The sequence below is a fragment of the Corella eumyota genome, chromosome 1 (genome assembly GCF_963082875.1).
Source record: "Corella eumyota chromosome 1, kaCorEumy4.1, whole genome shotgun sequence".
Classification (NCBI taxonomy): Eukaryota; Metazoa; Chordata; class Ascidiacea; order Phlebobranchia; family Corellidae; genus Corella; species Corella eumyota.
This window is the reverse complement of record NC_137490.1, coordinates 23,392,901-23,410,352: the sequence shown is the minus strand read 5'-3', so window position 1 is coordinate 23,410,352 and position 17,452 is coordinate 23,392,901. Positions and strand designations below refer to the sequence as shown.

General features: G+C 29.3%; 2 protein-coding genes across 2 annotated transcripts; one reads left to right on the top strand and one right to left on the bottom strand.

Moving 5' to 3' along the window:
- LOC145760830 (uncharacterized) lies at nucleotides 1-6,879 on the bottom strand. The gene is made up of 16 exons (XM_082574538.1): nucleotides 6,521-6,879; nucleotides 6,348-6,437; nucleotides 6,081-6,220; nucleotides 5,731-5,840; nucleotides 5,097-5,250; nucleotides 4,567-4,701; nucleotides 3,960-4,070; nucleotides 3,642-3,801; nucleotides 2,973-3,111; nucleotides 2,678-2,777; nucleotides 2,479-2,568; nucleotides 1,954-2,108; nucleotides 1,567-1,652; nucleotides 1,230-1,345; nucleotides 868-986; nucleotides 1-326 (listed from the first exon to the last, which is right to left on the bottom strand). The coding sequence occupies exons 1-16, from the start codon at nucleotides 6,648-6,650 to the stop codon at nucleotides 167-169; spliced, it is 1,995 nt and encodes a 664-aa protein (XP_082430664.1). The 5' UTR covers nucleotides 6,651-6,879; the 3' UTR covers nucleotides 1-166.
- A 936-nt stretch (nucleotides 6,880-7,815) lies between these two features.
- LOC145750939 (uncharacterized) lies at nucleotides 7,816-15,416 on the top strand. The gene is made up of 9 exons (XM_082567013.1): nucleotides 7,816-9,831; nucleotides 10,022-10,138; nucleotides 10,738-10,856; nucleotides 11,850-12,019; nucleotides 12,195-12,409; nucleotides 12,844-13,023; nucleotides 13,633-13,853; nucleotides 13,957-14,124; nucleotides 14,530-15,416. Exons 1-9 carry the CDS (start codon nucleotides 9,423-9,425, stop codon nucleotides 14,677-14,679), a joined length of 1,749 nt encoding a protein of 582 aa, XP_082423139.1. The 5' UTR covers nucleotides 7,816-9,422; the 3' UTR covers nucleotides 14,680-15,416.
- The last annotated feature ends 2,036 nt before the right edge of the window (nucleotides 15,417-17,452 follow it).

Sequence of the window (17,452 nt, the reverse complement as noted above, 5' to 3'; positions counted from 1 at the left end):
GCCGTAAATAGGTCACAAACTTTATTGATAAACATGACAAAAACACGTGTAAAGAATAAAAGTAAAAAAGGGTCGGGTTAAAAAAGTTTAGTTAATGCAGACTACGAGTTAGCCTAAACATTTAGTTAAAACCAAGATGCTAACAATTCTACATTTTTAAAACAATTCATGATAACTTCTCGATAGCTTGAGCAAATCTCATAATTTCACTAAAATCTTTTAATCTAAGATACTTGGTGGAATGTTGGTAGAAGAACTCGGGAGTTTCTTTCTTGAGTTTTGTAAGAAAATAAAGAACTTTCCCGTCTATGTTTTGTGACTTTAACCTGAAGAGTTAAGAAAAATTAACGACAATTATAATTAATGTTGTGTAGTGGTAAGAACACTTGCTATACCACATGAGGTCGTAGTTCGATCCCCACTGCTCTCATGTTGTAGCGTCCTTAAGTTAGGTGCTGTAAACGGTATAAACTCCGGCTGAGCCAGCACTTAATCAGCAGCGTAATTACCGGGCAATTATAATCTATAATATCCCAAACTGCCACGGGCAACTCAAGACTGGGTCAGAGTAACTGATGTTACTTTATGTTTAGGATGTAAAGTTGGGGTTTCTGCATCAAGAATAAATAAATAAATATAAAAAAAGTATTCAAGAAAAATATGTTGGGTTATAAATTGGAGCTCATGTTTTTAAATAGTGTTAATTAATTCGTTAGCAATATTATTTAATTAAGTTTTATTTAAAAACAAAAACAATTAAAAATGTTTGTCCTAATTATTGTTTAAAAATAAAGCACAACTTTTGGTCTTAATTACTTGATTTTTTAATGTTGTACAGATACAAATAAAAATCTTAAAAAAAGTTACGATTTTAAATTGTTGTCCACTGCCCACTTGTGGACATCCTGATTGGTCCATTCTGTGATGATTTGCTTTTTTAAATTCTCTGCAATTTCTTTTTCAACAAGAGGTTCAAAGTGAGTTTCCTATTTATATATAAAGTTATAAAAGTTTATTTTTTAAATCCAAAGTTTATAAATGCTCTAAATGTTATTGTAATCTTAAGTTGTTGTAGCTTAATATATTGTTAACTTTTAATATTATCTTAGTTTTGTTATTTTGGATAAAAAAAATACAAATTTTGATTGACTAAGTTAATTGGTGTTTAATTAATTATTTTATTGCTCAGAATAGATTTAATAATTCGTTGATTTTTTTGTTATTATTACCTCGTTATTTCTTGTAGTTTTTCCCCTTTCACCTAATTCCTTAACGAGTTTAATTAAAGTTTGTTCAACCAAGTTGTTGCTGAAATCAAAGTAAAATTTGGCACCAGCAATGGCTCCTATAAATATCAAGTTTTAAGCTTATTTTGTGGCAGAATACTAGGGTCAATATTAACATAAGTAAATTTAAATCAATTACTTACAAAATGTTTTTATCTACTTAAATTCAAACAGTTTTAAACCACATAATAAACTTTTTGTTAAACACACTCATTTAAAGCCAGCTAATATAAAGATGACTTTAAACTACTTTACAAAAATAATTACAAAGCAAACTCACCCAACCAGCCATCCGGTTTATAATCAGTTTCCACTCTGAGAGGGATGAAATCTTTTCTCAGCGTGTAAGCATATTCTGCCTCAGTTCTGTGGGTTATTGTAACAACATTATTACTTAGCGAGCTTACTATTACTCAATTAAGAAACCCAAGGGTCCTAAGCATGATTCCCTATGTTGTCATGCCAAAGTTATATTTTGAAAATGTTAATTTAACCCGATATTAAAACTCTAAAAGTTAAGCAGACCTTAAATATTAGCAACCAGATTTAAAGTGAACTACCGACTAGGTTTAGGTAACAAAACGTTATGTTAAGATTTATAAAGTTAGCCTAAAGCTTGATTGATATCACATTATAATGTCATCACTCCAGCATTATGACATCACACCTACAACTTGGTGAATCCTTGTACTTTTGAGACATACAAACGAGGATAACTTCACTTTGTTCAACAGCGGATGCCATCGACTCTAAAGTGCTTCCTCCCATCTCTTCCACATCCATCCAAACCTTATAACCTTGTTGCTGTAATCCTTCCTTTATCTGTACATGAAATAGGGTGTTATGTAGTGGTTAAAACACTTAGTTTATCTCTGTGAGGTTCTGGGTTTGATTCTCACTATTTTAATGCTGTAGTGTAGTTAAGTGGGGAAATTTAAATGGTATGATTTCCTGCCGAGTCAATAATCAATTAACAGATTAATTATCGGCCAATTATAAACAATTTAATCCCAAACTACCAAAGGCAACTTGAGACATGGTTAGGGTAACTAATGTTACTCTAGGTTTAGGTCGCGTATTCGACCTTTCCATATCGAGAATAAACAAATTCGAGAAATGAATTGCATAAACTTTTTCTTTCGCAACAGTTTCTAAACATAATTTAATCCCATTTGTAAATAGTATAAGTTACCTTTAACATAAGTTGTTGGCAATCCCACTGATAACTTATCATGACATGATTTTGCTTCTTTCCAACTTTAGTTTGGACAACGTCTTGGCTCTAACATAAGAATGGTGTTAGAATTAATTTTATTGAATTACTATTAAAGTTATTATTCTACTGCAGGTTGTTTTTTGTTTTGAAATTCTGGGCTAAATATAATTGTTACCGTTTGTGCGACTCTTTTTTTGTTTATTAAAGGTTTTTTATCTGAAGATTTGTTCATTTTTAGCACCCACAATGCATTGGTAGAAGTAGTGGATAACTGTCTGTGAAAATATTTTAATTTTTGTACAAAAGTTTCTTTTTTGTTTTTAAATTAACACAATTAAATGATAAATTATTCTGCTTAATTGGTAGACAAAAAATAAAAGATTTTTAGGTTAAGGCTTTTAAATTAATATTTTAGATAAATTATAAATTAAACAAATTGTAAATTTAGAAAATTTAAAAATCAAGTTTACTCTGAAACTGAGTGCTTGCTTGAGTATTGCTCGAGTAATTGAATAATCTCTTGATTTGAGTTAATTGTTTTTTTGTTTTCTTGAGTGAATGCCAAAACCCAAACCAACTTCGCTGATGCTACTTTCTCTTCAGTTGAACCTTGAATATTTAAATCTTGTTCAACATTTTGTTAATTTTTGTAAGATTGTTGAATTATTTTGGTTTTATATTTTAAAGCAATTTTAAAAAGTTTTTATTTATTTTTTAAGAATTAGCAATACCTTGTTATTTAAAATATTATTTTTTCCTTGTTAAAATTAGTTTAGTTCAAGCACCCTTGAGTAAGGTGCTATAAACGGTACAAACTTCTGCTAAGCATGCACTTAGTCAGCAGCATAATTATTGGACTATTATAATCAATAATATCCCAAACTGCCAAAGACAACTCGAGACTGGGTCGGAGTAACAAATGTTACTCTATGTTTAGGTTGCGCTTTAGACCTTCTCACATCGAGGATAAAGATACAATTAAAAAAAAACTTTTTGTCAATTTCTTAAAATCTTTGGTTCTAAATTTTTGGTTTTACTCTGGGTTTTTTATATATTTTTGATTGTTTTTATTATCATAAAATATGCAATTAAAGAAATATTTAAATAAAAATGTTAAAATATAAACTTTTTTTTTTCACCTTGTTTCAGCATCAACCTCAAACTTTCCAGAACTCCCATCTTAGCAATAACCAAACTGTTCTCCTGATTGTTCGCCAGCTTTGTTAAACCTTCTGTTAACTCTAGAGCAGAGAATCCTGCACTTCTATGGTCTTGTGATGTCATAGATGATTCTAATAACTATGATGTAATAATAAAAAATTATGCTTTCTGAATTATTAAATAGTTTTTAATTAAAAAATGCTTGTATTGCTAAGATCAAAATTTATATTTTGCTCAAACTTTATTTTATTAATTTAAATTACTAAAACAATTTTATTTTAATTTTTTTATTTTACCTCCAAAATAGATTTAATGATGTCCTGGTTGGCGAGGATAAAGTCGTTGTTTTGTTCGTCGACGATGTACGCCAATGTGAGGTTGCTGAGTTGAGGGAGTGTCGAACAATTCTAAAAGTGAGTTTTGGTTTATTTTTAATTAGACAAGTTCCTAACTAAATATAGTTTTCCTGGTATAGTGGTTAGATTTAGATTTCACTACATGAGGTCCTGGGTTCGATCCCTACTGCTCTTATGCTGTAGCACCCTAGAGTAAAGCACTATAAACGGTATGAACTCCTGCTGAGTCAGCATATAATCAGCAGTTTATTTATCGGGCAATTATAATCTATAATATGCCAAACTGCCACAGGCAACTCAAGACTGGGTTGGAGTAACTGATGTTACTTTATGTTTAGGCTGTAAAGTTGACTTTTCTACTTTAAAATAAGTAAAATAAAATTATGAAATATATGATATTTAACAATAAATTTCACATAAACGTTTAATGAATTTTTGATGAACTTGTTTTGTCATAAACTTTAGTGCTGTGGGTTGTTGTGGGTTGTTGTAAAAACTTGTTTAATTAATTTAGGAATTTTAAAATACAAAAGTTTTGTTAATTTACCTCTGGCATGTCGTTCGTATTTTTTGCATACCAAGAAATGATTTCAATTTCTGGTTTCAAATATTTCGTGTTTTCACTCAAGCGTGAACAATTAGCAATTATACACATTGATGACATCACAATGAAACTTTCGTTCTGTCACAATATAACAAATATAATAAATAAAATAAAAAATTTATAAGTGATAAAAACTGCAAAAGTAACGGCATCAAAAAATTTTTTTTTTATATAAAAAATTAAATTTAGTTTTAAAATAACTTGGGAATTTTTTTTATTATTTTGTTTTTTCATGCATTGATAAAAGTAAATAATAAATACGATATACAATCAATATTACAACAAAGGACGGGAAAAAAATGACAAAATCAATTTAATAATTTAAAACATGCCATAAGTATTAATGTTTACATAAAGATTTTAAGTATGTTATGGCATGGTCACCAAACCCAGTATAGATTAAATTAATATTAATTACAAAAAAATAAAATACATTTTAAGAAAATACACACCAAAATAAATAAAATAAAAACCTGATTAGTTTTGAACGAATCTTTTAATTTTTTGAGATCTTTTATCATTAAAGTTAAAATCCCAACTTGACCGACTTGTTGAGCCAAATGTAAACTCATATCGGTGAAGTTCCATAAAATGCTCCTCAAAGTCTCATAACATTCATAATTGTAACTAGAATAAAAATATTTATATTTGATATAAAAAATCAATAAAAAAAATTCAAAAATAAAGATCATAAAATGATTTTTTTAATATTTATATATATATAATTGATAAGCTAATTTATTTATATTCGAATAAAATTTGAAAATCTAGATAATTAATATAATTTAAAATTTATAAAAACTTACAAATTAACAACTAATGAAATATTTTTTTTTTGAAATTGAATGTATTCAAATTTTTTTTTTTAATATTTTTTTTTGAAATTGAATGTATTCAAATCCAGAAAAAAACGCATAATATATTTACAATAAATTAATTGAACATTCGACTTTAATTTAAAAATCTTAATAATTAATAGAATTTAGAAATTAATTAACAACTAGAGATATTTTTTTCAAAAGTCATGTTTTAAAAATTCCTAAAAATATCTTAAATTTAAATTTTAAATATTGTCCAAAAAACTTTGTTTTAAATTAATATTGTTACCCTTCCATTGGATATTGCTGCTGGTTTTTAGTCAATAAGTTTAAGTATTCAAAAAAGGTTATAGCGCCACCACTGGTTGATATTTCGTCACCGATAAATTGCCGGTGAATCTAAATATTATTTGGGTTTGGTGACCATGCCATAACATAATCTTTATGTAAACATTAATACTTTTGGCATGTTTTAAATCATTAAATTGATTTTGTCATTTTTTCCCGTCGCATTGTTGTAATATTAATTGTATATCGTATTTATTATTTACTTTTATCAATGTGCGAAAAACCAAAATAAAAAAAATTATCAAAAAATTTTAACAAAATAAAAAATAAACTAAAAATAGTTTTTCTCACGTTTTGTTCAAATTCTGAATAATAATTGTCGAGTTCATCCAGAGTTCGCTTCGAGGATAAACTAATATTTTTGTTTTTTAAATCCAAAATTTTTTGGGAATTTAATTCCTTCATCGAAATTTTAATTAATTCTAAAGCATCTACGAAAAAAATAATTGTCGAAATTATTAAATATTTTATTTTTTAAATGCATAAATATTGTTTACGTTTAATTTTAAAATAAATTTAAAATTTTGCTCTTGGTGGGATTCAAACCCGGGACCTTACTTTTAAGTTCTGGGAATTCTTGCAAAATTCTCTCTTTTTTTTTTTTCTTTTCGTTCTCTCGTTTTTCAATCACGTGATCATAATCAGAGACTAAATTTAAATAAAGAAAATTAAATTACTAAATTAAATTATTAATTAAATTTCATGGATTAGTTTTAAATATTTGTTCTTACCGTTAAAATCTTGCAATAAATTTCCGTGGCGTGGCATTTGTGCCACGTTTTTCTGTGGCATGGCATGTGCCACAGTGTGAGTAGGAGTTGTAACTGGTGGGCTAACTTTGGACGAGGCAGCGTTTCCCATTATGCAAATGGTTTAATTGATGACGTAATAATTCAACTTTTTATTCAATGTCGTATTATTTTAAGTTTTAATGACGTCACAATAACAAATAGAATAGTTTTCGTTTTTAAACTAACAAATTTCCAGAATTTGAACTGTTTAACATTTGGTTCTTATAAATAACAATTTAACTATTTAACAACAATTAAACTATTATGACATCATAAAATCCAATTATTGAATCCGCTCAAAAATCTAAGTTAAACAAAATCTAAATTTTAAAATTTAATTTCAACAAAACTTTTTATTTCTTTAACTTTTGTTGGCCTCACAATAACTCACGCACACAAACCTTTTATATCGTAACAATACTCTGTTTGTGACGTCATATCGAATTAAGTTACAACAAAAATCTTGAATTTGTTTGGAAAATTTAGTGTCGGCAGATGTCGCTAAAGAGGTTAGCTTGTTAAATATTTATTTGTAAAAAATATGTTTTTTTTAGAAATTTTAATTTTAATTTTTGTTGCAATAAATATTTTATATTTTAGTTTAATTTAAGCTGTTTATTAAAGCGTGAAATTGTTTGAATTTTGAGTAAAAAAAGAAAACGATTTTTCTTCCACTAAATCCCAGGTTTATTATTCGCTAAATTAAATACGAGCTCCTCCGAGAATTTATTAATTTTCAGCCTAATTAATTATTCATAAATTATTAATTGCTGTCTAAATGTAAAAGCTTTTAAGATTTAAATCTTCTTGATGTAAAAATATATTTTATGTTTTAGTCTAATAGTAAAAAGATCAAAGTTGTTTTTAATTACTAATTAATTTTTTGAGTTAATTAATATTCTAATATTCTTGTTTTTATTTATTTAAGTTTTTATTGAAGTAAAATTTCTTTTATAAAAAACATTTCTTAATTTTAATTATGATGTCACAATTATCGTGACGTCACTATTGCTTGGCAACCAAACATGACGTCATCAATATTTTGCAATCTAATAATTTCAACAATTTTGTTTCCATCAACACTTCGTTAAAACCTCACCCCAAGGGATCGGTGACGTAGGCGAGTTGATGATGACGTCATAATAACACGCGCGTGCAAGTAATGCGAGATGTTCGTTCTAGAATGCGAGGTTGTGGTTATTTCGAGTTTGTTCGAACATTTAAGGTTTCTAGAATTCAATGAAAATTTAAAACCGGATTTTTTCGAGGTTTCTATTCAATCGCGGTTTTAATTGTTAATTAACAATCAGAAACAATCAGAAACAATCAGAATTAGTAAAAGGTCGATTAATTGAATGTAGATTTATTTTAAAAATATTTCAGGTCAAAAGAAAATGTTTTCTTTTATTTAATGTTGGAAGAAAAATCTTTTTTTTAATTTATTAAAATTAGTTTTAATTATTAACCAAATTGTTTTTGTTTTTCTCACAAACAAACGTAAACAATCGAATCATAAAGTAAACAAATCCCTTTGTGACGTCACACTCTGCGGAAACAAACCTGTAATCAACAAAAAGGTGTTTTAGTTTTATCAAAACAGATTTGATAAAAGTTTAAAATAATTAAGCAGAACGAAAATTAACTTTTTATTAATTAGCTTGAATATACCGCGTTTATTTATTCTGATGTGACAATTTGTATTTTATGACGTCATAATTTTATTTTAAATTTTGTAATTATTTTGAGATAATTATTTAATGCAAGAAATGAGGTCAGTCTTCAAATTTATTATTTTGCTTATGACGTCACAACTCTTCATTGTCATATTTGAAGTTTCCGCTTCCATACGCGGTTCAAAATATTTGTAACTATGACGTCACAACGTTAATGTCGCTTCTTGGTATTAGAGTGTCGTGGGTTTCATTTGTTTTGAGAAAAAATATCAGAATTAAAATTTAAAATTTAAATATTTAAAATTATTTGTTTTTAAGTTGGTTAAATTAGAAGTTTTTTAAATGATTTAAATTCCCGGATTTAGAATAAACAAAAAGAAGCAAATTGGATAAAAATATGGTTGTATTAGAGTTAAAAACCTGCAAAATTTAATATTTTCTTAGGTAAATTTTGTTTTAAACATTTCAGAAATTCAAATATTTTTAATCAAAGTTAAGAATCGTGATCTTCGTGATTGCATGAGTAAAAAAAAAGGAAAAAATGAGATTTTAAGATTAAATTCTAGCTTTTCACTTAAAACCGTTCATGCTTTAATTCCAAGTAAACCAAGAAGTTAGTTTCACAGTTTTAAGGATTTGTTGTTTTTAAAAACCACGAAAATTTGTTTTGTTTGTTAAAATTTATTCAAAAATCGATAATTATTTTTTAAGCCAACACCGATGCTTCGGAATCGTTTGTTTAGATAGTGACGTCATAAGGTTGTATAAATTAGACGCATGAGTGAGCAAAACGTGTAAAAATATTTTAAAAATAGAAAAAACACAAAAAATGTTTTAAGTAGGTTTAACTAGATCTTAAAATGATCATTAAGCTTCAAAATGTTAATAACAGATTTTGTTTTGAAAATTTTTTAATTTATGCAAATTTAAAATATTTTAATTGTGACGTATTCGATTTCACGCATGAATTCGCCCCGCAAAATTTAGGCATTGTGACGTAGTTAAGCTTATAAGCGAACGTGAGGGATTTCATCCCGACCACAACTTAAAGCTCGGCTTAGAATTAAGTGCTAAAAAATTTCAGGAAGTTTTAGATGAAGTTGTTAACTAATTAACTTAATTAATTAATCAGAATTAATTTTTTATTCTAGAAATTTTAAAACTTGAAAATGAAAATAATCTTAAAACTTTTTTGTTTGTTTCTTTTACTCGATTTCAGTTTTCAACAACCTGGCAACGATGACGTCATAAATAAAATCCCTAGCAACGATGACGTAAACACCATCGACCCTAGCAACAACGAAGTCAACACCAACGACCCTAGCAATGGTGGGGTCAATGCTTATGACCCTAGCAACAGTAACCTAGGTAATCCGGACGACGATGACGTCACGGACTATGAAGATGACGTCATTCACGCACGTGACTCCGAATACGAAAATTTTAACCCGGACAATGACAAGAATATTTTGAAACCCCTAGATGTGGGGTTAGCGGCTGTTTATGGGGTAATCACCGTGGTTGGGTTACTCGCAAACGGGGTCGTGTTCTTTGTGATATTTGCCGGGGGTGAAATTAGTGAGTAATTAGCAATCAGTAATTGAAATTAATTAGTAATTAATGTTGTCCTGAATTTGTCTGTAGATTTTTTTAAAGTTTCTTTTATATTTTGTTTTAAGATTAACCCAAAGTTTTATTTTTTTATTTTTAAAGTTTTTTGATTTTAATATTTTCAATATTTTCAGATTTTTCTTTTTTTTTCTTGCAGGTAAAACAGTGACAGCGATGTACGTTTTACAACTCGCTGTAGCGGATTCGTTATTTCTGATGACGTTGCCCATATTTGGTCTTCAGAAACTTTTGATGACGTGGCCATTTGGACGAGGTGAATTTAATTGTTTTTTATTAATTTATCCACGATGTGGTGAGATCGACTTCACGACCTAAACATAGAGTAACAATTGTTACCCTGACCCAGTCTCGAGTTGTTTTTGGCAGTTCAGATTTTATTGATTTTTTAATTAGTTTTTAGGTTTAAATAAGTTTTATTAGTATCATATTTTACATGCTATCAGTGGGGATCGAACTCCAGACTTAAGGTTCTACAAAATATATTTTAACAAAACAGTTTAGAAAAATTCTCTGCTGCTATAAAAATTAATATTATATGACGTAACAATTACTTTATTAAATGGTGATTGTTTAAACAGATACACATTGTTAACTACACGATTTTTTTTATCGAATATTCTTGAAAGATTGCAGATTTATTAATTATTTATAAAACTTTAAAATTATTTTCATGTTATAAATTTAAATGATCTTATTCCATTAATTATTAAACTCAATAAAAATCTTAATTACTTTAGTTAGAATAGAAATTTTATTCACAAGTTCTTTCCTTTTAAACGTTAGAGTTTGACATATTTTATTTTATTATCGATTTCGAATCGTTTTAATTTCTAATTTTTTTTATTTTTTTAGGTTTATGCTCCATCTGCATCGGTTTAAAATTCTTCAATTATTACGCCGGGATTTTATTCTTAACAGCCATGAGCGTGGATCGTTACATCGCCGTCGCTTACAGCACCCGATCACACCAGGTACGTCACTGTTACGTCATAATTCTATTATTATAACCTCATCAATGAACTCGTTATGTTTTGAAATATTTTCACTTCTTAAATATTTGTACTTAACATTATATCGTAACAAATGGCATTCCCACGTGGTTATAGTGACGTCATAATGCCGTTTATTACACGGAGGTTATGTCATATTCTCGCGGGGTTTATTAGGGGTCGAATCGAAAGCTTTTAAATATTGAACTTTTTAACAACAGTCGGTCATTCGAAAATTAATTTTTTTTTTCATAAGTTTAAATAATTAATGAATGAGTCACGTGATCTCCTCGGGTCACGTGATGTTTAATCTTGCGTAAAATTCAGCGAAATCAGTCATCCGTGTTCAAAGTGAAACTCCGAAAAATTGGATAATTTGATTAAAATTTTTAATCTTCGTGGAATTTAAAACAAAAAAACATTTTAGACAAAAGAAAATATTTTAAATAAAAAATACCTAAAATTTAAGAATCAAAAATTAAATAAATTTAAGAAAAAACAAAAAAAAAATTAAAAATTAGATTTTTCAGTTTCAATTAAATCTGATTAAAATTTAAACATTTATGACGTCACAACACGACCATTGTTTGAACCGGAACTTATTTGTTTCATCATTTCCGTTTTCCTGTATTTAGTCTCTGTCATAATCACACAACCTCTTGTTACGTCATAGAGCATTTATAACACGCACCCCGATTTAAATCAAAACAATTTGTGTCACGTGGTTAAGGTCACGTGACTACCAATCGAGCAGATGACTAATTTGTTTTTCTGCTGGAACTTTTGTTTTTATTTATGACGCAACAAGGGGGATTTGGTGTTCGCGAATTAGATAAAATTTTTAACTTTTAGAAAACACCTGAAATATTTTAAAATTAATTTTGTTAATTTATCTTGTTAATTAACAATTTAAATTAATAAATCTAATTAAACATTGTGTTAAAATGTCAATAAATCTTACTTATGACGTCACAGCTTCGCACGCGAAAACGAACGATGCTCGTGTGCGCCATCGTGTGGGTGGTTGCAGCAGTGATGACGTCACCTGTGTTGGTGTACGCACAAGTGGTCGACATCGAGAAGAATCAAGTTTGTAAACTTTACTTTCCCGGAAGCGAACCTCTCAACATGTCGCTACTTTACTTGTAAGTGACGTCATCGTGACGTAGTTGTGTTTATTGTGACGTCGTCGTAGTTATTTAATTTTTTTTTTTTTATAAACTTTAAAGCACAGTGTCAGTTAGTTCTGTGCAATGACGTCACAATGTCTTAATGACGATACAGTGTTATCAATGTTTTATTATGACGTCATAATTGTAGTTACGAGGACGTGAACGAAACATCGGGAGATTATTACATGGTCGACGATCCTTACAACGGGGAGGGAGAGGAGGAATTGAACGAAACTGATTTCTACGAGGGAATATATGGGGCGGATGAATACGCGTGCAAGCACGAGAATCAGGGACCTTCTTATGCTGCGTGGCTCTTCTCCAACTTTGTCCTCGTGTTTATCATCCCATTTGTGGTGATCAGTAAGTTTAACCATTTTTTATATATTTTTATCCTCGATGTGGGAAAGTCGAATGCACGACTTAAACATAGAGTAACATTTGTTACCCCGACCCAGTCTCGAGTTGCCTGTGGCAGTTTGGGAAATTATAGATTATAATTGCGCGGTAATTATGCTGCTGATTAAGTGCTGGCTTAGCAGGAGTTCATACCGTTTAAAGCGCCTTACTCAAGGGTACTACAGCATGAAGGCAGTGGGACTCGAACCGAGGTCCTAATGTGGTGAAGTCAAGTGTTGTCCTTAACATTTTTTTCTATGTCATCAATGTTTTAAACTGTCAGCAGATGAAATTAAACTAAAAAGTTTGAGCCTAAAGTAGATTTAAACTTTAATGTTAAAAAGTTGAAAAAAAGATTTTAAATTTACTAAAAAATTAACTTTTTAAATTGTTTCCAGCAATCAGTTATGCGATGATCGTTAAACAACTTCGAGTGTCCGAGGATAAAGTCGCAAATATGACCGGCAAAAGAACCGCTAACATGCGCAAGAGAGTCACTCGCATGGTGTTAGTGTTGGTGATCTGTTTCGTCATTTGCTGGTTTCCGCATCAAATATTTTCACTCGCCAAAATTAACGGTAATTTTTAGTTTATCCTCAATTTTAATTTACTTTTTAAATTAACACCGAAAAAACAGAATATTTAACAAAAAATCGTATTTTTTTAAACACTTACATTTTAACTAAAACCACATCAACGAAGGGTTATTAATAAATAATTTTTAGAGTACCTTAAAACTTAATAAAATATTGATCCAAGATTTTGAGATTCTTTAATTTAATAATTTTTACATAAATTTTATAATCCAATATAAAGGATAATCTGGAAGGTTAAACAGGGGTTTATAAACTTATCTAACCTACAAATATTGATTTTTAGAATTAAATTATAAAAGTCTATTTTATAAAACATTTATAAAAAAATAAAATTTTATAAAAAAAGGCGAATAGTGTGGCATTGGTGCGGCTCAAACCCGAAACCTTTCGACTCTTAAAAAGTGTAATATTCTGACGTGTTTAAGCTATCTGTAAACACCGGGCTTACAGGCAAATATAGTGGCAATGGTGTGGCTCGAACCCGAAACTTTCTGCTCGTAATTCGAAGCCATACCCAGTATACCACACTACGGAAACTGTTAATTATTTAATTTAAATAATTTCATCACAATCTTTAAACTTTTTTGTCAGGTTTGAATATTTCGGCTGCCGCTTGTTTCGCATGGGAGCAAATATTGGCAGCGCTGGGGTTTAGTAATTCGGCGATTAACCCCATTCTTTACACCTTTCTGGGTCAAAACTTTGGGGATCGACTTCGGGGGAGTTTGGCGAGGACTCGGAGGAGATTGAGAAGGGGAAGTTCACTTCCACATACTGCGCATGCGCACGGGGGCGCCACCAACAGTGAGAATGTAAGTGGAAAACATTTTTTATTTTAAATTTTGAACATAACAAAAGTCCATTTTTGTGACGTAATAGAAGCTTGTGACGTAATAAAAAATGTATTTGTCATAGCAACATCACAACGTGTCGAAACGGTTGAGTAATTTCATCGGAACTCGAAGATTCAGCAAGCAGAGTAGCGATCACGGGAATTCCCCTGCACATAGCGGTTCAAATGGAACCAAACGAGGGAGAATCCCCTTGTTCGAGATCAAGAAAAATAATGGAAAAAGATCGAGGGTAAGTGAAATTTACGTATTACTGAAAAACCTTCAACCAAATCAACATTATTTTGAAACCTACACTTACAATACGTCATATTTTAGAAATTGGGTTAATTTTTTTACAAATTTAAGGGGATTTCTAGATAGGAGTTGGGATAGAAAAAAGGGAGAATTTAATAAAAAAAATTCTCACCAGTGTTTCCAATAAATAATTCCCACCAGTGTTTCCAAAAAATAATTCTCACCAGTGTTTCTAAAAAATAATCCTCACCAATGTTTCTAATAGATATTTATTTTTAGTGTTTCCATAAATAAATCTTACAAGTGTTTTCAATAGATAATTATCTTCAGTGTTTCCAAAATAAATCTCACCAGTGTTTCCAATAAATAATTCTAACCAGTGTTTCCAATAAACTTTCAGGTAACAAGCGAAGTAGAAAACGTCACAAGATCTCAACTCAACCAAACAGAATGCACAGGATTAATGGCTAATGACGTCAGAGATACTAACGTTGATGATGTCAGGTTTAGTGACGTCAGAGAAATTGAAAGACAAATTAAATCAGTTTAAAAACGTTTAAAAAAAGAATTAAAAATTATTTTAAACGAACAATATACTCGTTGTAACGTCACAGATAAAATTGTTGTGACGTTGTTCATGAGAAGTAAATGATCTCTTAATATCTATGATGTCATAATGTCAGGGTTAATTAAGATTGTGACGTCACAAATTATAACCAAGAATAAGTTTTGGAATCACTGTATTATTTTTGTTTCAAAATATTTTTTGTCGATTTTTAGTTCATTTGTAAAAAGTTTTTGTTTGTGTAATATATTGGGAAATATTTTAAAATTAATTAAAAGTTTTTATTACAATTAAAAATATAATTACAATTAATTAAAAGAAGTTTTTGAACAACAATTACACATTGTTAATTTATTATGACGTCATTATGAATGAATAAGAGACTGCATTGTCACATAACTTTCTTCATTGTTCGAATCATGATTATTAAATCTTTGTGACGTAATAGGAACCAAATATGGGTTTGAATTTGGTGTGATGTAACCACCATCGTCTATGACGTCATAATGAACCGTTTCTGTAAATTTTTAAACCTTTATTAAACATTGTGACATCATAACAAGCAATCAAGCAACAAATAATCTTAAAATGTCAATCAAAATAATTTAAACTAATCAAATACCTGGATTTGCGTTAACTCCACTCACTTCGTTCTGATTGGTTGTTTCTGCTTCGTTCTGATTGGCTGATTCTTCTTCATTTTGATTGCTTGATTCTGCTTCGTTTTGATTGGCTGATTGCAGTTTTTTCTTTCTCCAACAAACAACCACCCCGATAATAAACAAAATTAAAATAAACAAACAAACCGAAATAATAATAATTGTGACGTCAGAGATGTTGCTCGATGTTTGATTAAATGTGATTGCGACGTCACTGGTTGAAACAATTGTAGTTTGTTGTGATGTCACATTTATTTTTTGTGACATCATAGTTGTTTCTTGTGACAACATAGTTGTTTCTTGTGACGTCATTGTTGTTTCTTGTGACATCATAGTTGTTTCTTGTGACGTCATAGTTGCTTCTTGTGACATCATGGTTGTTTCTTGTGACATCATAGTTGTTTCTTGTGTTGTCGCTTTTGTTGTTGTAGTTGGGGCTGGTACTGTAAGTGGTTCTAAAAATATCAATGGTTGCGTCACTCAACGTGTTTGTTACGTCATTAACGTGTTTGTGACGTCATTAACTGTAAAAATATTTTCAAACCTGGAATATGTTGACAAATATAATTTCTTTCGACCGAGCAAGTTAAAGCTGAATAAACTCCGTGGGTTGGATTGATAACGGCACAATCACCTATTGTTACGAACCCGGGGAATTCCCTGCTACCCACTTGGACTTGACCATTATTTCCACCCCATTCGTAAATTTGTGACAAAGTCTTTTTTAAATCAACAAAATAGAACGACGAGGCTAAATTTTATTTTTAAAATATGTTTAGTTGAAATACAAAAATATCTGTTTTGAGTTAATTATAATTGTTTGTCAATTTAAAAACCTAATTAAGAAACTAAAAATAAGCAATTTAAAAAAAAACAAGAATTAGATTAATTATTTTCATGGATAGTAAGTAGTGAAAAATATTTTTATGGCAAAACTTAAACTTACAATCAAATGAATTAATAAATTGAAAATGTTCTGGTTTGTTTAGAATTGCCAATCTTGTGTCTCTAAACATCTCACAATTCGACTTTGCTGTTTCGTAGGTTGCTTCTCTTGCTGATAATAAATATCTGTAACCGTCGGGACCTTCTTCGAATTCTATAAAATATTTTAAACTTTCAAAATAAAATAAAAATCATTAGATTTAGATTTTTATTTTTTTTTACTCACGCGTTAATTCCATTCTGATAACAACAAACTTTATCAAAATTATAAAAATTACCAATTTCATTTTTAATCGTGTTAGCTTTCTATAACTACTTTAATTATTTGATTCCTTGCTGACTTTGATTTTAAATTGATGGTCCTGACGTTTGTATATACGCAGATAACATTATTCACAGTTTGTGAATCACTAAACAGGAATAACGTTGGCAAATCATATTTGTTTTTAAGGGTTTAATTTGATTTCAATTTCTTTTAAAATGGGATTATTAATTTCTTTTTGTAAAAGTTTTTTTTATTGTTATTAAACCTTTTTTTTTAATTTCTTTTTTAATTTCTAAGTTCCTATAACATAGACAATATTAACTTTAAAAGCATATTTTTTTTTTGTATAAATCTTTATCCTCGATGTGGGCAGGTCGACTTCACGACCTAAACATAAAGTAACATCAGTTACTCCGACCCAGTCTCAAGTTGCCTGTGGCAGTTTGGGATATAGAATATAATTGCCCGGTAATTATGCTGATGATTAAATGTTGGCTCAGCAGAAGTTCATACCGTTTATAGTGCCTTACTTAAGGTCGCTACAGCATGGGAGCAGTGGGGATTGAACCCATGACCTTATGTGTTTTGTAGCTAGTTTTCTTACCACTACATCACGCTGCCGATTCTATTTACTGTTTGTACAAAGTTTTTCTATTATTTGAGCGTATTTAATTAACCTTACTTTATTTAATTTTAGAGAATTATTTATTTATTGGATAGTGTTAATATTTCTAATAATTAAATTGATTAACAATTTGTATTTTAATAAATAATTAGGTTTAATTTAATAAAAATAATAAACAAAAATTTGGCAACTCTGAAATGTTCAGCCGAGCAAATCGTTTACTTATTGCGTCATAATAAAGAAACAATAAAACCGCTTCACCTA

Coding starts and splice junctions, on each gene's coding strand:
- LOC145760830 (XM_082574538.1), bottom strand. CDS start 6,650: ATGGGAAACGCTGCCTCGTCCAAAGTTAGCCCACCAGTTACAACTCCT. Junction 6,438..6,520: donor TTTATTGCAAGATTTTAACG/GTAAGAACAAAT, acceptor ATTTAAATTTAG/TCTCTGATTATGATCACGTG. Junction 6,221..6,347: donor AGAATTCCCAGAACTTAAAA/GTAAGGTCCCGG, acceptor TTTTTTTCGTAG/ATGCTTTAGAATTAATTAAA.
- LOC145750939 (XM_082567013.1), top strand. CDS start 9,423: ATGAAAATAATCTTAAAACTTTTTTGTTTGTTTCTTTTACTCGATTTC. Junction 10,139..10,737: donor GACGTGGCCATTTGGACGAG/GTGAATTTAATT, acceptor TTATTTTTTTAG/GTTTATGCTCCATCTGCATC. Junction 13,024..13,632: donor TTCACTCGCCAAAATTAACG/GTAATTTTTAGT, acceptor CTTTTTTGTCAG/GTTTGAATATTTCGGCTGCC.